The sequence below is a fragment of the Mobula birostris genome, chromosome 7 (genome assembly GCF_030028105.1).
Source record: "Mobula birostris isolate sMobBir1 chromosome 7, sMobBir1.hap1, whole genome shotgun sequence".
Taxonomy (NCBI): domain Eukaryota; kingdom Metazoa; phylum Chordata; class Chondrichthyes; order Myliobatiformes; family Myliobatidae; genus Mobula; species Mobula birostris.
Window position 1 is genome coordinate 43,024,917 of NC_092376.1, and position 23,980 is coordinate 43,048,896.

At 38.0% G+C, this 23,980-nt stretch overlaps 1 protein-coding gene across 6 annotated transcripts in view; it reads left to right on the top strand.

Annotated features, from left to right (window-relative positions):
• Positions 1–23,980, top strand: part of atp8a2 (ATPase phospholipid transporting 8A2) — a 510,439-nt gene that overhangs the window by 186,240 nt on the left and 300,219 nt on the right. For all 6 annotated transcript variants that reach the window (XR_011886570.1, XM_072263012.1, XM_072263011.1 and 3 more), the window contains 6 exons: positions 729–840; positions 9,797–9,962; positions 14,266–14,393; positions 14,732–14,809; positions 19,092–19,180; positions 19,895–19,939. Coding sequence is in view for 5 of the 6 variants with exons in the window: in XM_072263012.1 (XP_072119113.1) it covers positions 729–840; positions 9,797–9,962; positions 14,266–14,393; positions 14,732–14,809; positions 19,092–19,180; positions 19,895–19,939 (618 nt within the window). In the remaining variant the exon portion in view is untranslated. The remainder of the gene's footprint in view (positions 1–728; positions 841–9,796; positions 9,963–14,265; positions 14,394–14,731; positions 14,810–19,091; positions 19,181–19,894; positions 19,940–23,980) is intronic.

Here is a 23,980-nt window from a genome sequence, read left to right on the forward strand (position 1 = left end):
TACTAATCTAATGTGTTATTTAGAACCTAAACAACAAAGAATTACTTGGGTGGGTTGCCTTAATTTGAGTTTTTTGAGGTTTTATGTTATTAGCTACGATACCATAAATCATGCTAATCACAATAATAAGCATTGTGGTTGCCATCCACAGAAATAGTCTTTTATATTTGGCTTCAATTTTGTATTGTTAATTGTGTAATCTTGTGATAGAAAGAAATTTTTATTCTGTCAGATATTGCAAGACCTGTTGTAAAGAACAAGAATACTATTTGTCTTTCTTCATTTCTCCCAGTTCATGCATAAATAAATTTAAGTAAATTTAAATGATACCCTAAATGTTTTTTTTTATATTTGTCTTGCCCTTCCCTGTTCTGCTCTTCTTTGCTTATGTTAGTGCCACCAAAGTATGGTTTATTACCACCTTGTCTGTCAACTAAAGTACCACTCCCTCCAACACTGGCATACTGGGACTGTAGTGCATCCTATCTACAAAATTCACCCGGAATTCTATGGTAACATTTTCCAAAGCCATGAATTTGTCCACAGTGTCTACAGGGTAGTTTAATTTTATAATGTGCTTAGGACTATCCATTTGTATTATTTTTCAAATTTCCTCTCACAACATGAGGCTAAGAACTTGTATTGTTGCAGCTGTTTGAATCAGAGGATCAGTGTTAATTATGCACAGTTCAGATATGGGTTTTAATTTTGTCATTATGCTCCTGCAGCCCTGTTCCTGTAGGACCCGACCAAATTTTGTTGCGAGGTGCGCAACTGAAGAACACGCAGTGGATTTATGGGCTTGTAGTATATACCGGACATGATACAAAGCTGATGCAGGTTGTTATTGAAATTTCTTGTCCTTATCTTGGTAATCATTCAATTGCTTAGTTTATACTGTATACCTCAATTAATAATAGGTTTAGTGCTGGCATTATCTGTCCAAAGCTAATCAGTACTTTTCATGTTTGCCGCAGCTATAGTAATTCAGTAAGATTGCTGCTGGAATACTAAGCATAGTTTTCAGCACTGTATTTTGGAAATCATTATTGACCTTTGTGGACACCCAATGTAGATTTACCAGTCTGGACTTCAAGAATTAAATTACAAGGTGATTACAGAAACTAGGGTTATGTTTCCTTAAACCTAAATGTTAAAGCAGGATTTAGAACATAGAGTATGGAACATAGAAATCTACAGCACGTTACAGGCATTTTGGCCCACAATGTTGTGCTGACCACGTAACCTACTCTGGAAGCTGCCTAGAATTTCCCTACTGCATATCCCTCTATTTTTCTGAGCTCTGTGTACTTATCTAAGAGGCCTTGTTTTATCTGCCTCCACCACAGTTGCCAGCAGTGCATTTCATGCAACCACCACTCTGTGTGAAAAACTTAGCTTTGACATGCCTCCTGTACCTACTTCCAACCACCTTAAAACGATACCCGCTCATGTTAGCCATTTCAGCCCCGGGGGAAAAAGGCCTCTGGCTATCCACATGATCAATACCTCTCATCATCTTATACATCTCGATCAGGTCACCTTTCATCCTCTGTTGCTCCAAGGAGAAAAGGCCAAGTTCACTCAACTTACTCTCATAAGGCATGCTGTCCAATCCAGGCAACCTCCTTGTAAATCTCCTCTGCACTCTCTCTACTCTCTCTATAGTATGTCCATTCTTCCTGCAGTGAGGTGACCAGAACTGAACACAGTACTCCAAGTGGGGTCTGACCAATGTCTGATATCGCTGTAACATTATCTCACAGCTTTTGAACTCAATCCAATAGTTGATGAAGGCCAACACTCTATACACCTCCTTAACTCTGTCAACCCGTGCAGCAGCTTTGAGTGTCCTATGGACACAGACCCCAAGGTCTCTCGGATCCTCCACACTGCCAAGAGCCTTACCATTAATATATTCTGTCTTCAGATTTGACCTACTAAAATGAACCACTTCACACTTATCTGGGCTGAATTCCATCTGCCACTTCTCAGCCCAGTTCTGCATCCTATCTATGACCCGCTGTAACCTCTGACAACCCTCCAGACTATCCACAACACCCCCAACTTTTGTGTTAATCAACAAACTTACTAGCACATGCTTCTACTTCGTCGTCCAGATCATTTATAAAAATCACAAAGAGGAGGGGTCCCAGAAAAGATCCCTGTGGAACACCACTGGTCACTGACCTCCATGCAGAATATGAACCATCTACAACCACCCTTTGCCTTTCATGAGCAAGCCAATTCTGGATCCACAAAGCAAGTTCTCCTTGGATCCATACATCCTTGCTTTCTGAATGAGCCTTGCATGGGGAACCTTACCAATTGCCTTATTGAAATCTGTATACACTACATCCACTGCTCTACCTTTATCAATGTGTTTTGTTACATCATCAAAGAATTCAATCAGGCTCGTAAGGCAAGACCTGCCCTTGACAAAGTCATGCTGACTGTCCCTAATCAGATTATGTCTCTCCATTTGCTCATAAATCTTGCCCTTCAGGATCTCCGACGACTTGCCCACCACTGAAGTAAGGCTCACTGGTCTATAATTTCTTGTACAAGGGAACAGCATTTGCAATCCTGCAATCCTCTGGTACTTCTCCCGTCCCTATTGATATTGCAAAGATCATTGCCAGAGGTTCAGAAATCTCCCCTCTCATTTCCCACAGTAGCCTGGGGTACATCTCATCTGGACCCATCAACTGATCTAACTTAATGTTTTTCATGAGCACCAGCACATCCTCTTTCTTAATTTCTATATGCTCAAGTGTTTCAGTCTGCTGTAAGTCATCCCCATAATTGCCAAGGTCCTTTTCCCTGGGTGAATACTGAAGCAAAGTATTCATTAAGTACCTCCGTTACCTCCTCTGACTCCATGCACATGTTTCCATTACTGCACCTGATTGGTCCTATTCTCACACGGCTCATCCTCTTGCTCTTTACATACTTGTAGAATGCCTTGAGGTTTTCCTTAATCCTGCTCACCGAGGCCTTCTCATGGCCCCTTCTGGCTCTCCCAATTTCATTTTTAAACTCCTTCCTGGCAACCTTGTAATTTTCTAGAGCTCTAACAGTTCCTGGTTTCTTGAACCTTTCGTAAGCTTTTCTTTTCTTTTTAACTAGATTTTCCACATTCTTTGTGCATCATGGTTCTTTTACCCTACCATCCTTTCCCTGCATCAATGGGACTTACCTATGCAGAATGCCAGGCAAATGTTCCCTGAATATTTGCCACATTTTTGTTGTGCATTTTGCTGAGAACTACTGCTCCCAAATTTCTGCCTAGTAGCATCATATTTCTCCCTACCCCAATTAAATGTTTTTTTTCCAAATTTTCTGCTCCTATCCCTCTCCAGCACTGCAGAAAGGAGATAGAGTGGTGATCACTACCTCCAAAGTGCTCTCCCACCGAGAGATCTGACACCTGACCAGGTTCATTTCTCAATACTTGATCAAGTACAGCTTCTCCTCCAGTTGTCTTATCTACATATTGTGTCGGGAAACCTTCCTGAACACACCTAACAAACTCCATCCCATCCAAACCCCTTGCTCTACGGAGATGCCAGTCAATATTAGAAAATTAAAATCATCCATCATAACAACCCTATTATTATTGCATTGTTCCAGAATCTGCCTCCCTATCTGCTCCTCAATGTCTCTGTTACTATGGGGTGGGGGGGGGGGGGAATCTATAAAAATCATCCAGTAGAGCTATTGTCCCTTTCTGTTTTTGACTTCCACCCACACTGACAATCCTTCTACGACTTCCTTCTTTTCTGTAGTTGTGATACCCAGAATTGTTGTGGCAACGTTTCTGAAAGTAACTTGATCACCTTTCACTTTTTGGACCCAATTCATTTCATCAACCACTGTAGCAGAGTTTCCTGGGAGTTGTTCTTCTACTGCTACAATTTTCTGCAAGGTTGTGGCTAAAGTAGCTTTGTTTGTCTTTCTCAGCAATCCTTCTGGTACGGACAGGGCTCAGGGCAATGGTCCAAGGTGATGAGAAAGGATATCCTCCATACGTAGACTGCGCCTTTGAGCCATCACTATGATACATCTAGACAGAGACCTGTCTGCTTTCAAGATGATCACCCTCCCATTTGATTTCACTTCTCTCTTCTTGCACATATCACTGAATGTTTTCAGCTTGTTGGTTTTCATTGGGTCATGGAGTTTCTTTGCTGGTGGGTCTTTCCCTAGTCTCTTGTCCTTGAAGGTTGCATAACATTGCTCACCAATCTCATATGCCTTCATCAGGTCGGAGGCAATGCCCTTGGGGGCTGCCTTTGCTGTAGAGATGCTAATGAGGTCCCGCTTCCCTGCAAATGGGTTGACCCATTCATGTATGAGGCTAATCACTGCTGAAACTGCTTCCTCATCTTTCTGGATTCTTAGCAGCTGTAGCTCTGCATGACAAAGCTCTGATTTGTTGCCTTGAACCATCTCCCTTGACTGTCCCAGGAATGCACTGCAGTGCTCAGCTGTTATGTAGTAACACTTGATAGCTCCAGTATTCAGGCTGAGCCATGATGTGCATCCAGGAGTCTGTGTGTCTTTGTTCACTGTGGCTTTAATAGCCTGGTCCACAGGGATCTGCCCAAAGGAGTTGTTACTTGACAGCTGCACTGAGAATTGGCCTGTCTTGAAGACCTCATACACAGAAGGATTCTTCTCTGGGAGGTTCATCATCTGAGCAAGGTAAGGGGATAGATACCTGGCATAATTCATCTTATCATAGGCAAAGCACCATGGGATCATGGTTCTTATAGCATGGAGGTGCAACTCCCAGTCCCCATCACAGAAAGCTACCACCGCTGCAATGCTATCACATATTTTCTAGCACTAGGGATGTATACCTTGCCAAAACTCACTATAAGAATTATTCCCCCCAGATGGTACCTGTGGCCCAAATTTGGGGTCCTGGCTCACGGGCTATATCCCTGATTAGCAATGCCACACTCAAATCTCTTTCACCTCCCTCCCTGTCCTTTTTGAAACATCTAAAGCCTGGCACACTCAGCAGCCATTCCTGTCCCTGAGACATCCAAGTCTCTGTAATGGCCACAAAGTCATAGTTCCATTGATTGATCCGTGCTCTAAGTTTATCCACCTTGTTTATGATATACCTTACATTAAAATAGACACATCTTAAATCACCTGGCTGAGTGCATCTTTACTCTATCATCTGCCTATCCTTCCTCAGAAACTCCCTACAAGCTGTCTCTACTTGTGCGCCTACCACGCCATCCTTTGCCTCTTCACTTTGGTTCCCACAACCCCCCCCCCGCAAATCTAGATTAAACCCTCTCCAACAGCATTAGCAAACCTCCCTCCCTCCCTCCCAGGCTAGTGGTTCCCCTCCAGTTCAGGTGCAACCCATCCCACTTGTACAGGTCACCACTTATCAGAGAAGATTCCAATGATCTAAGAACTTGAAACTCTGTGCCCTGCACCATCTTCTCAGCCACTCATTTGTCTGTACTATCTTCCTGTTCTGACCTTCCCTAGCTCGTGACACAGAGTAATCCGGAGATTACCATCTTGGAGGTCCTGCTCTTCAGTCTCCTTCATAACTCCCTAAATTTACTGCACAGGACCTCTACCCCTCTCCTGCCTATGTCATTGGTACCAATATGTACCATGACTTCTGGCTGCTCACCCTTCCCTTCAAGAATATTCTGCAACTGCTCAGAGACATCCTGGGCCCTGGGCACCCTTGAGGCAGCACAATATCCTCTCATCTATTTTGCTGCCGCAGAATCTCCTGTCTGTCCCCCTAACTATCGAGTCCCCTATGACTATTGCTCCACCTGACTTCACCCTACTCTTCTGAGACTCAGAGCCAACCACAGTGCTATTGGTCTGGTTTTTGTTCTCTTCTCCAGATAAGTCATCCTTCTCATCGGTATCCAAAGGGGTGTACTTGTTGCTGAGGGGAGTGGCCACAGGGGGACCCTGTACTGTCTTCTTTTTCCCTTTACCTCTCAGCGTTCACCCATCTACTCCCTGAATTCTGCACTCTGGGTGTAACCATCTGCTTAAAAGTCTTATCTATCAATTGCTCTGCCTCCCAGATGGTCCTCAATTCATCCGGCTCTTTAATGCAGTTTTTCAGGACCTGGAGTTGGCTGCACCCCCTGTAGGTGTAGTCAACAAGGAGACCACCAGGTTCCATGAACTCCCACATCCTACGGGAGGACCATTCCACTGCCAATATCTGCCATCTTGCTTGCACTGTACTATGGACAATCAAGACCAAATCAACAATAACGAAAGTTAAAACCTACCCTTCTTATCTGTTTCTTTGGCCTCAGCCTCTTCTTGTCAAAGCCTCTGAAGTTCCCACTCTGACTCTAGCCCCCACTTTGACGATGGCTGCTCCAATAATGGCTGTTCCCTAGACCCTATCTCTCTTTTAGGGTTTAAAAAAAATAAGAAAACACCTATGCAAGGAAAAAGAACTCACCACATTTGGTGGTGCTCTGCTTGCCTTCTGCTGCACCCAGTTTGATTGCAGTTTTCAAGATATTCAGAGGATATTTACTACATGAGGAAAAAATTATGCTATAAGAGTACACAGATCTATTGAACATATTGTGGAAAATAAAAGCATTTTGTGAAGTCAATATCGTAATTAAACTCTGACAAGTAATTACATATTATTCTAATATTACTAATCTGAGAAAGTTGAAATGAACAGATTACTTTTATGAAACAAATGATGGCTGCAATAATGCTTCCAAAATTGTGTTTTGAACATAGATTAATTTTTCGGATATTCTGTATGGAATTGGCGCTTCTTTGCTTTACTGTGCGTGGCACTGTAGTATTAATTAGACTTCTAATCATTCTGCCCTAAGCAACTGAGTATGTAAGAATGGCTTCACTGTACATGCAGTAACAGAAGCATTGTATTAAGATAGTTGAGCACGTAATCTTACGTCCCCATAGTTCTCAGATAATGGAAGAATGAATATTCTGACTTTATGAAATATTTCATTAAAATGTAATGATAATTAATCACATATCCATGTAGAATCTTTAATCCTGAATCCTCTGCACACTTAACCTAAACTAATTAAGTTCAAGATTCCCATGTAAAGTTTTTTTCCACTATCAAGGTATATTTAATTATGGTACATTGTTGGGTACCATTTTGTACACAGTGGTAATGCTATCCTGTGAGACAATGGTACATGTCAAGTAGTTTCTGAACAAGTGGTAATTAAATGCATGTTTTCATGGTTAAAAGTATGGTAATAGTACTAAATATCTCAAGCAAGTCATTTTGTTTACTGTGGTGCCATTTTAGATATGAATCTGAAAAGTATGAACTACATCATATTGTCTCTTCTCTGTAAGTTTGTACATTATATCCTGAGAATTCTGATATCTGTCCACTGTTTTATGTTCATAGTACTGTTACCAATCTTCTTGATCACGTTTCATCTCTAATGCAAAGAAACTTCTCTGACTGTTTCCTTCTGTTTGACCATTGAATTTGGTTAAGCATGTCATTTCACTCAAACTCTTGGTTTTTTTTCAAATTTTTTTCTCTCTAATTAAGGTCTAGTTGAAAGAGTTGCCTTTTGTTTTGTTTTGAATATCCATGCTGATGAGAGGCTCCTTTGATGGCAGAGTAGTCATTAATTATACATAATTTTAATTTTCTCTTTTCAAATTTTTGGCTTTTAAACCTGCTGTTCTGCTGAGAGAGAGAGAGAGATAGTTTATCAATTTATGCACTTACCAAATCATAATTATAGCAGTTTGTAATATTCATAAACCAGTTTTCATTCTATTATAGTTAACAACTTAAAATGTGTTTCCTTTGTCATTAACTATAGAACTTACAATCATTCCAGACCATATTATCAGCATCCATCAGAATCATGCTTGATGGATCATGGGCGATCATGCTCTTTCCATGACCATGACTGTTCTTGGCAAATTTTTCCACAGAATTGGTTTGACATTGCCTCCTAGGCAGTTTCTTTATAAGATGGGTGACACATGTCATTGTCAGTACTCTTCAGAGATTGTTTGCCTGGATGACCTGCAGGCTAGCAGAGGGAAGCAGCGCTTTACAGCTCCTTTGGTAGAGACATGTTTCCTACCCCACCACCCAAGCAATACATAATAATAAAAAAACATAAATTATAATAAACATATATAAATAAAAATAAATTAGTAGTGCAAAAATTAAATAAATAGTGCTGTTAATGTTATCCAACAGAATAAATTTCTATCATAGGTCTGAAAAAGCTTGCAGTGTTATTTTGTCATTTCATGTTGTGGCATCAAAGGTTGACATTATTCTATTACAATATTCTTATTATGTATAAGATTTTAAAAATATCTGCATTACTATTATCACTTAGTCATTTGGAAATCTTGCTTTTATTTTGATCTTAGATTGATGTAAGGGTTGAGACATGCAAATTATTCTACTTAAAGACAATTTGTAGAAGGTCACATAATATATCTTTCTGATGTCATATGTAAGTAAATTGAATTGGGATAAACCTTTTGTCCAAGCTTGGGCTAAATCTTGAAGGATCTAACAGTAATTGGAATGTATTCTATTGTTGATATGTTTAATTAATGGGGAATTATGAAAACATCTATTACTTTGCTGCAAAACAAAATACCCCAAATCTGTCTTGGGGAAATTTATGCCCAAGTAAAGTCCTAGAATTCCTTGTCACTTTAGTTTAAGAAGTATTACCTTAACAATTTCTAAATGTGCTGATAGCTTCAAAAAAGTGCATTTTATGTTTGTTTATATATTGGTTACTAGGATGAGTATTTGTTCATATGATATTCCATGTTTCTTTGTTTAGCTAAAAGAGCTGTTTTAAAGATAGGTATTGTATCATGTTCACTTTGGATATTATTTTTGAAATTTATCACTGATGATAGAAAATTGAGATTTAAAATCTGTACAGATTTGTTTCTCTGGTTGTCAAAACCTAAGACAAAACTACACCTAGTGTTGTCGACCTTTAAACATCTTCATGTGTGATGATGTATGGAACATACTTTTAACTATCATTAGGTGCCAGAGTTATTACTAATGTGGCACTTTCCTTAAAAAAAGAATACTGGAGAAAAGGTCTTATAAGCACTGACTTGAAATGAAAATATTTCAAAAACATCATGATTCATGATGTTACTTAAATGTAGCTTTTTAGTTAAAGGCGTTTTATTTAGTATGGTGGTTGTATAACTGGAATCACGGAAAATATTAATATGGTTTAACATTTCAATTTTGGATCTTCAACATTTATTTTCAGTCCAGTAGCTTGCCACAACAAAATTCTGATTTAAAAAGAAAAAAAATAAAAGTTCATGTTGCAGATGTCGGTGTACATGGTGCTGAATTTTTATTATAATTTTGAACTCCTGAGTTTTATTGATCATGTGCAAGGTTGGGATTCACAAAATATTCAATCCATTAGCCATTTTTGTAGTTTAGTATAAAATCCTTCAGGAATGATTTTTTTTGGTACCAAATGCATCATAGCATGGGAACATACATCATCAATTTATAATGTCAGAAATGTATTGGAAAATTTATAGAAATTTAATTTGAACGATCTAAACAAGAGAAACTAAGTACTTCTGTTGGTTGAAGTTTATTTTGAACAGTTTAACTCCTTAGATATTACATGATATGGGGTTAAATAACTTTCTAACTTTTTTTGTAATATGTCATTCACAGAGTGTGAATTCTAAAATGCCTTATAGAGTTTGATAACAGACTCTTTGTTTTCTTAATATACAGAATTCAACTAAGGCACCATTGAAGAGATCCAACGTTGAAAAGGTTACAAATATGCAGATTCTGATTCTGTTCTGTATTTTACTGGTTATGTCCCTGGTGAGCGCTGTGGGCGCTGAGATTTGGAACAAACAACACAATACTTCTGACTGGTACCTGAACATGAGCAGTAAGGATTATTAATTATCAACATTTTCATCCACTGTTTAAGCATTTGTTTGAAAGCTCATGATTATTTGTTAAAGATACAGAAGCCTGAAGTTACACACTCAGTGATTCAGGAACAGCTTCTTCCCCTATGCCATCCTATTCCTAAATGAGCATTGAAGCTTTGGACACCACCTCACTTTTTTTAATATACAGTATTTCTGTTTTTGCACATTTAAAAAAAATCTATTCAATACGTGTAATTGATTTGCTTATTTATTATTACGTTTTATTTTATTTATTATTATTTGTTTCTGTCTCTACTAGATTATGTATTGCATTGAACTGCTGCTGCTAAGTTAACAAATTTCACATCACATGCCAGTGATAATAAACTTGATTCTGATTCTAACATAATCTTTCAATATCATTAAATGCACTTCACTCACACACAATAAATGCTTCCTCTATTTCAAATGTGAACAAAAGACCACAGTAACTCTAGATTTTTAAAGCTTGATACTCATCCGAAATTCCTAAATCCGAAAGACTCTGAAATCTTAGGTTGTTTGAGCTCTGATAAGACGACACAAATGGAAAATTCCACAAGGTGCTGGGAAGATTCCTAGGCGATGCGCAGCTCTCTGCGTACCACAGACAGTTCTGAGAAGTGACTTCACGTGTGTTAATGAAAAATAGAAAAAACTGCATAAAACAAAAAAATGAAGATCTCGAATGTGTATTGAAAGGGTGGATTGTCAGCATTGGAGTGAACATATGCTGCTTAATGTTATGCTGATCATGAAATAAGCAAAGATCTATCACAGCGAACTGAGAATTGAAGGTAATTGTGAATATTCTGCGGGCTGGTTGTAGAAATTTAAGAAAATGAACAGCATTAAATTTTTAAAGACTTGTGGTGTTAAAGCACCTGCTGATCACGAAGGAGCAGAGGAATTTATTCATGAGTTTGTCAAGATCATCACTGATGGAAACTCTAACCCACTGAATGGCTCCATCAGTATATATGAGTGATGAACAAGCTTAAGACAAAGACTGTTTGCATAAATTCACATAAATTCAGAGTCAGAAATGATAGCAATCCTAAGGTATCTTATTATATATTCCAAAATCCAAAAAAAAGTGTGAAATCCAAAACACTTCCAGCCCCAAGCATTTTGGATAAGGAATAATTAATCTGTAGGGTATTTTAATTATTCATTATAAATTAGAAGTTGAATTATTAACTGGTTTCCAGCATTTAGCAAATCTATACAGAAACTGAATAACAATATAAAGAAAATGTTAGGCACATGCAGTTGGACATATCAGTGGTGAAAGAAACAAAGGTAACATTTCAGGTCTATGATCTGTTCTGATGGAAAATAATGAATCTGAAATTAAGGCCTGGATTTGCAGGAGAATGATGGCAAAGTGGAAGAATCTTTGTAGCTTTCTTAATTGATATTAGCTATGTGAATCCCTTAAATAGAAGCCCTAAAAAGTTCGAATCAATAATTTCTGCTCTGATACAGGGGACTATTGTAAAAATGAAAAGCTGTGTTGATTCCCCGTCACTTAGAAGGAAAATTCAACAGAAGTTTTATGGCCAAAGAGAGGAGTAGAAAGTGTTCTGAGTGGAGGAAGATAGCTGTGTGAAATGCAATTGAGTAACTGTTAATTTAAATGTTTTTAATATACTAAAGCAGTGTTTAGCTTTGTTAAAACATTTTATGTTATTGTAATAGCTTTAGAACTTTTATATAAATGCTCTGAAAGGGCAGCACAGAAGCGTACTGGTAAGCATGCTTCACAACAACAGTGATCAGTGAAATGAGGTTTAATTCCCGCCACAGCGATTGGGGTTCAGTTTTTGTTGCTGCCTGTTAGGAACTGGTACGTTCTCCCTGTGAACCACGTATGTTTATCCCAGGTGCCTTGGAATGATCTATGTCTCTAGCTAAGCTGTTTGAATATAGTTAGAGCACAAACAGTATGGAAAATTCAGCATGTATGTTTTTCTAAAGATCAACTTAAATTCACGCTGGCTGAATCCTGCTCTGATGATCAGCTTTCAATCAACAATAAAGCAAACCTGCTCACTGATGCTCAGTTTAGGTTTTAGCAGGATCATTTGTTTCCAGTAAATGCAAATTATAGTAGATAGAGCCAAGTGATCCAGTAACCACTAGACCAGATCAATGCTCTGTCTCATTTAATAGGGAATAATGATGAACAATTCAGCAACCTTTGTCAAATCACGAGATGAAATGCTGATTTCCAGAGCTGAGCTGAGAGCAACTGCCTTTCAACTGCAGCAGTTGTATGAGCTTGGCATTGAGGTGTTCTGATAAACTTGAAGATGATGGGAATCAAGAGGTAAATTGTTCATCGACTGCTATTGTACCTTGCACAAAGAAAGATGGCTGTCGATCATCCCAATCTCAGGCTATAATAGTAGGAGTTCTCTAGGACATTGTCCTGGCCTAAACTTCTTCACGTGCTTCGTCATTCACTTCTGACCTCCATCAGCAGGTGGTCAGAAGTGGGGATGTTCGCAACCTTCTTGTCTCTAGAGGCACACTTTGCTTTGTATGCAGTTCGTCTTGTATGAGCATCACTTCATGTATGTAAGCTGCTTTTTTATATCATTTCCTGTGTGGGTTAATTTGGATTCAATTTGAAGCACATAGCGGAAAGACATCCATCTCTATCCTTTCTTTATTTGCCTCTGAAACAGCAGTATCTGTGAGTCTTAAGTTTTGTCAATATTGGGAAACATTTTGCAGATATATTTTGAAGGAAGTAATATGTTTATTTTTAAGTATCATTGCACCACGCGTTTACCCTTGTTTACACGCCATAGTTTTGTTTGTGTGTTACCTTGCTTAACGATTGCAAGAATAATTAACAGTATTAGTATATTCAGACATGTGACAATTCTGTATTAGGTGTAATATGTATTTTACTTAAGTTTATGCAGTTTCACAAGTAAGATCTCATTAAAAACCCTGAAGGAAGCTTCCATCCCAGGTGATTTTTAAAAAGGTGTTTAACTCCCTGCATAGTTTTATACATAATGCACTGTGAGGGCAGTAGACACAGTTTGCAACAGAAATCTGCTCTTTGATTGTGTGATTCCATTGGCAATGAGTTATGCTCTAATGCTGTTGGAACCTAAATGGCAAGACCTTGTTCAACAGGAGCATTAACTGCACACTAAAACCACCTAGTGGGCCGGGTAGCCAGAACTATCTTTACCATGATCTTTGACGGCTGGTTAAATTCAGTCAGCTGAAAAACTTACACACTTGACATTCATAAGGATTAAAACAGATTCAGAAGAAGACAAATTACACATTTTTTATAAATTATTATATATTTACACAAAGAAGAAAACCTTTGAAATTTTTAGTTTTGGAGAAATTTACATAATCTCAAAGTTAACAAATAACAGATTTAACTCAGTTCATGTTTAAACCAAGGTAATACTGAAAACAGCTGACTTCTGGAGGGGTGATGCGGCTTTACCATTTTTGTACATTTGTTGGAGTGCGGCATAAGATGAAATAGAAATTACCATTAGTCAGAGAAAAAACTCTGAAGACTGGAATCATACCAGAAGACAGGAAAATTACCTCAATTCTGGCACATTTCTAAAAATGTCCTTCAAGGCAATATCAGTTGTTTCATCAGTGACCTTCATTAATTGTAAAGTCAGAAGTGGAGTGTTTACTTATTATTATACCATTTTAAGATTTGTCTTTAGTTTCTCAAATAATTGATTGGTCTGTGTCTATATAATAGCAAAATTTGAACCATGTCGAAGGTCATTGTGATGTAGCGTGTATCATTTGCCAGTTTCAAAGAATGACTATTTAAATAATAACTACTATTCTTAGACTTTTAAAAGCGTATTTATATTAAAATTCTCTTTGTCAATGTTCTCCTGATTATCCAGCTGATGTTTAAAAGGGTCTAAAATTAGTCTCTTCTTGTAAATGTTCCCATAATAAACGGGCACTGGTAGATTTGGAATTATCAGTGAACTAATGTAACATAATAGCATAAGAGCTTGCTTGATCAGTGTAGTACCCCAAAATAATTTAATTGAAATTACGCAAACTAACTGCAATATATTCAGTGGCTCACCAAAGGGCTAGAGACATAAATCAACATTTTGAAAAAATTAAATTTGCATTACAATCCAGAGATTTGAATTTAATCTGGAACCCATATTAGTAGGTGATGTAAATCTTGCTTGTTCTGGTCCCCGTTGGTAGGGTTGTGCTTTTAATTATATGTATCTTCCTTTCTTTACATAGGTGGTACCACACCGAATTTTGGGTACAACCTTCTCACCTTCATCATTCTATACAACAACCTTATTCCAATCAGTTTGTTGGTAACCTTGGAAGTAGTTAAGTTTACACAGGCTCTTTTCATTAACTGGGTATGTATTTGTTGTATTGCTATACATTCAAATTGTGATACCAGCACTCTTAATGATTCTCTGAGCTTATTTAAAACATCACAGAATCACAGACTAGCCAGTGTAAAGTAATTACATCTGAATTTTTTTATTGTACATTTGGATCATTTAACATTTGTCTATATTTTGCTTGGACTTGAAAATTGTGTAATGTAATGTTTGATAGTCACTTGAGAAAATTAAAATGTTTTGGGCATAAAAGCAAAATGTTATTTTTTGAGTATTCAGTGTTAAAGTTTCTGTTAAACACAGTGAAAGCAACAGATAAAGTTTGTGTTTCATTTTCTCTGATATTACAGGATATGGATATGTATTTGTCAGAAACAGATACACCAGCAATGGCCAGAACTTCTAATCTGAATGAGGAGCTTGGCCAGGTGGGAAACATCTACAAAATTTACAGAATCAATATTAGGCAAAATTATTATTATTGAATTTCCAAAATTGCTTTGCAAATATTAGAAGTAATTTACTTTGTATTTTTCCATGAAAATGTCAAAGATCTGTTATGATGTCACCAATGTTGTCGCCATAAAATCTCCTGCGTTCTTTAAGAGGATATGTAAAACAATATCAACAACCTAACCACCCTAAAATCAAGGCCTTATTTTCACTCACTTAGATGGGCAGGCTGTATCATTTGCAAATGCAATCCCAGGTTCCTCAAATGGCACTCAGGCTCTGTTCTGGCATGTGATCATCAAGATGATAGAAAAACTTTCTTTTGATTTTCACAAATGTTCAATCCCTGGTTAAAAAGATCAGTGAAACCTTCGTGATTTTTTTTGGGAAAAAATGAATTAAAACAATTTAAAAGTCTACTGAATAAATAAGTTTAATTAAGTTTAAGAGCTGAAGGCTAACTGGCTTTAAGTGTTGATAACAAAAGGATCTGGCACCTTGATTACACTCTTGTAAACTGTAGCATGGTTAATGCTGGGTGGTCACTGAAGTAATAGTAAAAAATTAAAGCAGGCGTTTTGTATGCATCCTGCAGAGGCTAAAGTGGGTTAATCTCATTATCACAACCCATTATTTGTCATTTTGTTGTCTAATTTAGCACCTGAGTCTCAAAAGTTTTAAATTCTAGTTTTCTCTACCCAGGTGGTTGTTTGCAACACTCACAACAAGCTGGAAGAACTCAGCAAGTGGGGCAGCATCAGTGGAAATGATGAGTTGACGTTTCCACTGATGCTGCCTGACCTGCTGAGTTCCTCCAGCGTGTTGTGAGTGTTGCTTTGATCCCAGCATCTGCAGATTATTTTGTGTCTACTTGTTGTTTTCTAGTTGTTAAACGAGAGAAAATCTGAAGATGCTGGAAATCCAAGCAACACACACAAAATGCTGGACGAACCAGACCCTTCAAAGGGTCACAGTCTGAAACGTCGACTGTATTTTTTTCCATAGATACTGCCCGGCCTGCTGAGTTCCTCCAGCATTTTGTGTGTGTTGATTTCTAGTTGATGTGGTTTGATGTTTCTTAATTCTTTATGATGCTTCATGGTGACTGTCAACAAGCAGTTAGTTGGACTTTTGCCACCAGGTTGGAAGGCTTTGGGTTCAACCCCCGCCTGAACACCCAAAGTACTTAGTAGTGATATACTGTAGGCTGCATAGTCAGAGTGTACACTTCAGATCAATTCTTGGACAGTGATCCTCATTCTAATTTTCTATTAACAAAGTCATCTGAAATGTTGCGAATGTGTCTTGCACTAAGTTTCATTCACTATTATCTTTTTCTTACTGGTCTGCATTTACTGCATTTCTGGTTATTCAAACCTTCATTTTAAAACTCGCATCCTTGTATTCAAAAGTGTCCATTTTTTTATTCCTCCATTTCTCTGCAAACCTCCAAACTTTTACAAATTACAGTGATGTTCCCTAAATTTAATCATACTACCATTGGCATAATTAGATTTGGCATCCAAAGCCTTGAGCTCTGGACTTCCCAGTATTTCGCTGAATCTGCTTTCTTCTTTAAGATGCTTCTCAAAGCCATCTCTATAACCTTGATCATCTGCCATGATATTTCTTTATAATGCTCCATATGTATTTTGTTTGCCAGTATTCTTGTGAAACACGTTAGCATTGTACTGTTACTGCAAAACAACAAATTTCACATCATACAAAACAGTGATAATAAACCTGATTCTGATTTATGTTGACAACACCACTGTACACATTTCTATTGTCACTAAATTATCAGGTTATTTGTCTGACATGCATCAGTGGATATCCAATAGTCTTCTAGAGTTAGATACTGAAATGACCAAACATATCGCTTTGTTGGTTCATTCTTAAACCATTGATTCTCTGCCTTCTCTATGTCTGAAAGTGAACTGGGCTGTTCATGATTCTTGTTTCATATGTGACACTAAGATACATTTAAGACTATTTATTTGATCTGTCATTAATACCAGGCATCTTCTGTGCCTCAACTGTTTTAGCCCCTAATTTCTTACTGTATTCTTTTTCAGTTTGCCTGTTTCAACATATTGTTCTCTGGCTTCTCTAATTCCACTTGCACGTCATCTTGCAGTTATCCAAAGCTTTACTGCTCATGTCCTTTCTTATAGGTGTGATCTGTTTTGCTTCTTGCTTGTGCAGAAACTTTACTTTAAAATTCTCACCCTTTTCAAACCATGAGTGTTTCCTTCCTCCTCTGTAATATCCTTCTTTAATTTTGGTCTCATAAGTATCCCCAAATTTAATGTCTACATCATTGGAAGTTATGCATTTAAATACCAAGATCTGATGCTCTAAATTTCAGCGAATAAACCCACCCTCCTCAATCTATTTCTCTTGCAACTTCTCAGAATGTATCACATAACCAGGCTTTTTGTTATTTGCCATAGCAAGTGCATAATTAGCTTAATGTCAGGTATTTTGTTTTTGGTAATACTTCCACCTTTCACCCATTTAAAAAAAAATGTGTTCTCATTGGTTTTGCATAACTTGAGAAAGAAAATGAAATGTTGCTGCTTCTAGTCAATTTGCAGAGATTAGAATTTAGCCTGTCAGATACAGTGATTAAGGATATAGTGGATTCCAGTTAATTGGGATACATCAGGGCCAGTACATTTTGCCCAAGCCCAAAGAAGTGGTTGCCCTAGTTAACGGAAGTTTCATGTAAATAGTTAAGAGGGTAGAAAAAAGACAAACTAACATTGAACTGAGTAACAAATTACATATTTAAATGAAATTCAGAAAATATTAGCATATTAGATGCTATTATAGTACTATAAAACTGTGTATTAGTTCCTCATAGTTATCAATGGAGGGTGTATGGGGTGCCCAGGGAGGGATAGTGCCTTTGATGAAGGGCTTTTCATATCCAGTCTGAGCAGTTCACTCACCTTTGGTCACCATTGGACACTCAACTCTCACCTGTTGCTCCAAATAGCTGTTTGCATGCAATGGCAGCCAGACCCTGGTACACCACTTTGACAGGCAGGGTAAACCAAGTAAGCACAACCAGCTGGTCTCATACCCCAGTGAGATTCATACATACATACCTGTCCTATCATGTGAAGCTAGCTCCAGTGGTCTGGGTGGATGAAATCTACAGTGAGATCCAATGGTTAGGAAGGCAGTTCTGCAATGCTTGCTGGAGAGCGAAGGACATGACAAAGCACAAATAAAGTCACTGCAACCTAGGAAGACCCTAGGTGTGACGACTACTCATGCCACTGGATCTGGACTTCCTAGGTCGAGGGAGTGGAACTGCCCCAGTGTAGTGGCTCTTCCGTTAAAAAAAAAAAGCACTCTGGCACAGGTTTCCTGTCATCGTCGGATACAACAGACAACCACCACCATTGACAGAGGAATTCATCCAGTGTAAATGAACAAAATCAGCGCAGACACCTATTGCAGAAAATGGACTGCTTTCGTACATAATTTAGATGATTGCATCCCCCAAATCTTCATTTTCATTGTAACATTGAAGATGATTGTCAATACTTTCAAATTTGTCATAGTTCTTAACTTGTTGAAGTAGTGAAATCATTTCATTGTCACTCCTGGTCAATTCTAGCATCTCCAAGCCTGAATGTTTGGAACTGCAGTGAGCAAAACAGTTCTGAATCGTTTTACTGCTTCTTTCTCACCAACTATCAGTGGCAAAAATCACTGCTTTTTGAAGACAAACATTCACAACTGACACTATTTAAAAACTGTTCACTCTAAGCACAGTGTAGTACCTAATGGCCACACAACTGATCTAGTTAGAAATTGTTCGGCAACAATGTCCTGTCCCAATTAATGGCATACTGTCCCAAATAAACAAAGGGATTCTCAACTACTTTCTTGATCAGTTGCTGTTCTTTGAGAGTCGTCAGAAATAAGCAGCGGCCCCAATTGACTGATAGCCTAATTAACGGGAACCCACTGTATTTGGTGATCAGAATTATGTATATTGTGCATTAAGTCTAACATGATTGGCTCAAATTGCACTTTGATAGAGCACGATATAATCCTGTTGTTCAATCTAGAAGCATTGGTTATCATTATCTAATCATTGATAACTGTAGTTCAGTCTAAAGGGCAAGATTTGCAATGCTTTGGAATTAATATGCAACCATTTCTTGCAACAAAAGGTGAAATAGCCACTTGTGTTATTTTAAATAACTAGATTTAATTGTTTTTAATTTTCTCTTCCAGGTAAAATACTTATTTTCAGATAAAACTGGCACATTAACTTGCAACGTCATGGCATTTAAGAAATGTTCCATTGCTGGAATTGCATATGGGTAAGCACCTAACTGAGTAGTCGAGATAGGTGCTTAATTTTAGACTTTTATTTATAATTAATTATCGTGGAAAAGGGAAAGCATTTCCTGGAGATGAGAGAGGAAAGCAACGATGAAGTATGCCAATATGGTTCACAAATTTTTCCACATCGTAGAAAAGGTGCTTGGAAAATGCTCAGTTTATTGTTGTATTTGGTCCATGCCTTGCTCATTTGCTGCCTTATACAATCATTATTACTAGTCACTCGTGTCAGTGAAAAGGAAGTGCCTGCAATGCAACTAACTTCAAAATAACAAAACAATACTGTGATCTGGAAAGTGCTCAAAATTTAAAATGTATTGTTCAGAAAAATAGGAAAATTTAGTTATAGCATTGGGAAATAATGAAGTATTTTGGATTTTATACAGGTTGGTAATATTGAAGATCTGTAGACCATAATGGTATTCCCATCATAATATTAAAATGGGATACTCTTTAATGTGAGAGAAAATGCATTAGGGAAAAGTTAGCTCTCTGTCATCTTTATTCTTTTATTTTCTGATTTGTTTAATTGTCTTTACTTTTCTGCCAGCTAAAGATGCTTAGAATTTTTTTGTGAATGAGAGGCCTCTTAATATAATTAATTATTTTCGTTGTGAATGTACTGTAGTTGTTTACTACTTATGCTTCTGGAGTTTGTATTTTAAATTTAAAATGGGATTCTTTTTACTCAGTCACATCGTGGACTCTGATGCAGAACGGTCTTCAGATGATTTGGGGTAAGATTTTTTGTTAGTAACCTCTGCTCATGTGAGAATTTTATTTTTATGCGTGTATAGTACTTCTCAAATTGTAGCTGTATTTGCCACAGTAAAAGGAGTTTTGCTCTACATTCAATCCTGCAGAAGTTGAAGGTTTTTTTGTATGTTGAGCATCATGTTAACTATTGAACTATTGAGGAGAGCAAGGTTACACTTAGAGTAAACGCTAATCCTAATGGAGGATTCACAGAGCTCAATGTTGCTTACTTAGCAATCTGCCCAATCCTTAATGGACCAAAGTAAATAATCAAGGGCAATTTAAAATAGTTTTTTATGATATTAAAATCTCTCCCACCACTGTCTTTGGAATTCTCCCTATCCTTTGTGTGGAGGTTATGTTCCTTCCCAGGATCTCCCTCAGACAGAGCCTTCTCCCCTATCAGGCATCCATTTGCACTAGAAAATTTTGGATCACTGTAAGGGTTGACCACTTGCCAAAGCATATTCCGGTAAATTAAATGCCCAGCAGTGTGGTGAGGGACCAGTGAGGAGTTTTGCTTGCCAAGATGTGGCTCATTAGATGTCTCACAGATTTTAATAGGGTTTTGACAAACTGACAGTCGTCATTCTGAGAATGAAAATACCAGCAGTTGCATTGATGACCACAGGCAGAGACTTCGAAGATCCAGACCATTCTGTAACTTCATGTTCTAGCTTATCTAGCATTCTACTGCAATTGGACTGATGATTTTTTTAGGATCTTGAAGTTAGTACCATAAATTTGGAAATACATAATTGGTTAGGATGCTGCTCAGCGCTGTAAAAACACTGGCAATTTCCCAACAATGTCGACCATTGTTCAAGTATGTTGTATTGACAAAAATCAGGGTAGCTCCAATCCTAATTATTTATTACCACTTTCCATCAAAGTGATGGAAATTATCATTGACAGTAGTATCATGAAGCACCTACTTTCCATTAAATCTTATTAGTGCTCAGTTTGGATTTCATCAATTCCTCTTGGCTCCAGACCTCTTTAGAAACTTGGTTCGGGTATGAATGGAAGTCATGAGTTCCAGAGGTAAGTTGAGAATGACTTAACTGACCCCAGACAACATTTGATCAAGAGTGGCATTAAATCTGGTCAATGGGAATATAGGGGAGAGGTTGGATGAATAAATCACTTCACTTGCATAACTAGCACAAAGGTTAAGAAGCTTTCCAATTAACTCATTAAAGGGAGTGTCAGATTTGAGCCCTGGTGATTTTAAAGGAAGAATGGGAAATTGGACCCTAGTTCAAATGGAATGCTAGAAACTGGTCCTGCTGAGTTTAAAGAGAGAGGGTAACATCTGCTGGTGAGCTAGATGCTGAACCATTGGGATTTATGGACATTGTAGTTTTACTGTATTTTGAAGAAGAATGAAAAATCAACTGCTGGTGTTTGGACAACAATTTTCTATCTCTCAGCTCACAACATACAAGAATTATGTGAATTATGCAGTCATAAATCATGGATATAGTTGTAGCCAATAGACTATCCTTGGGGCATTCAATTGTTTATATTTACCTTAATGAAGACGAGAATGAAGTACAAAGTTTCCAAGTTTCCAAAGATATAAAATAGGTGGAAGGGTAGGTAGTGTTAATATTACGTTTCTGCAAGAGGATACAGATAGAATCTGAGTCATACAGCATGGAAATAGGTCCTTTGACCTGCCAAATTTTGAGACCAACAGCCACCTGGTTAGACTAATCCTTCAAGAGTCCTATTTATTTTTATTCTCCTTCCATTCTCATCAACTCCCTAATGTACTCTTTCATCCCCTGCTCCATGTTCTACCACTCAGCTGCAAATTCTGGGCAATTTACCTTGGATGTTAACCTCCCAACTTACATATGTTTGGGAGCACCTGGAGGAAGTTCACACAATCACAGGGTAAATCTGCAAAGTCCACACAGACAGCACCTGAGATCAGGGTTGAACTTGGATCTCTGGTGCTGTGGGAAGCTGAGCTATTGGGGTTGTCCCAGATAAATCAGAATTAGGATTATTATCACTAATGTGTATCATGAAACTTGTTAATTTTGTGGCAGCAGTACAGTGAAAGACATAAAGAACTCTGTAAGTTCCAAAACTAAATAGTGCAAAAGAAAAATAACAAGGAAATGTTGTGGACCATTCAGAAATCTGATGGGGGAGGACAGGGACTGTTCCTAAAGCATTGAGTATAGCTATTCAGGCTGCTGTAAAATGAAGAGGGCATGTCCCTGGTGGTGAAGGTCATTAATGGATATTGTCTCTTCGAGGCAGCGCCTCTTGAAGATGCCCTCAGCAGTGGGGAGGTTGTATCTGTGATGGAGCTGGCTAAGTCTACAATCCTTTTCACTTTCTTGCAATCCTGCACATTGGAACCTCGAAACCAGGCAATGATGCAGCTAGTCAGAGTACTGTCCATGATACGTCTATAGAAATTTGCAACAGCCTTCGGTGACATACTGAATCTTCTCAGACTCCTAATGGAGTAGAGGCACTGGCATACTGCCGTGTGATTACATCAATGTGTTGGGTGCAAGGTAGATCTCCCGCGATTTCATGAAACAGCGCACCTGGATGCCTCCCCCGTCATTGTGGGAGATTTCACTCAGGCCAGCTTGAAGTCTCTGAACAATTACACTGGACAACAAATTTTTTCAAAAGTGTTGCTTCCTCAGAATTTTTTTTGTTTATGATAGACTGCTTGAAGATGAACACAAATATAATTTCAGACTACTTGTATCACATAGGAATTTGGAGAAACAAATTAACTTTTATTGAACATAATGTGTTTAATTGCATAATGGTGCTGATGCTATGCAATAGTTCAACTTAGTTAAAAATACTTTGTTAATGATTTTCATTTGTACTCAGTGTCTGAGGCTTCTCGCTTAAGTATCCAACAATAATTCGCCAACATTGATGGATTCCAGTTCCCCTGCTATCTTTTCTCCATGACCGCAATGTCCTGATGAAACCTTTCACCATGCTCGTCACTAACAGCGCCAAGATTTGCAGGGAAGAAGTCTAAATGGGAATGCAGAAAATGAATCTTTAGTGACATGTTGCATTTCATGGTTTTCTATGCTTGAAACATGCTTTCAACCAGCTGCATGTAGTTTGGTGCTCTGTAGATACTGAGAAAAATTTCAACAGCTTCCTTGAATGCCTTACATGTGATTTTCTCCAGTCCCACTAGAAACTCTTCAAATTGCCTGTTATTGATGACCTGTTTGATTTGTGGACCAACAAAATTGCTTTCCTTAATCTTGGCATCAGTTATTCTGGGAAGCATCTGTCTCAAATATCAAAATCCTTCATAGAAATTTTTGTGCCTGGTGACAGCAAATTCCATCCTTACAGTCCTGAACCCAATAATTATTACTAAAACCTGTCCTGCCATGCAGCAGCCATGCCGCCTAAGCATGCCCAAGCATGCCTGGACAAGATCAGAAACTTAACAGCTTACATTGTAGGCAACATTTTAATTGACTTGAATTATGAATTGAAATAATAAACATAAGTGATTTCAAAAAATGGTGCGTGATAGGGAAATTTCATGGTGATTTTCATGATCAGTAGCCCAAAATACATAAGATACACCTAAAGGTATTCAGGAAGCAAAATCTTTGTTGTCCAGTGTTACTGCTAACATTTCACCTGTGGAACCTGAGGAGTCAACACACTTGACCACCATTATACCACCATCAAGAATGCTTACCGTGCTGCCCCTATGTCTATACTTCAGAAAGTCTGATCATCTGGCTGCACATTTACTCCCAGTGTATAGGTGGAGACTAAAGGCTGCAGCACCAGTGGTGAGGACAAAGAAAGTTTTGTCATGGGAGGCAGAGGAATGCTTACAGGACTGCTGAATAGGGCAATATTCAGGGATTCATTTTTGAATCTGAATGAATACACCACATTGGTCACTGACTCAGTCAAGACCTGTGTGGATGAGTGTGTGCCTCTGAGAATGTACTGGACATACCCAAATCAAAAGCTATGGAGATTTGTAGTCT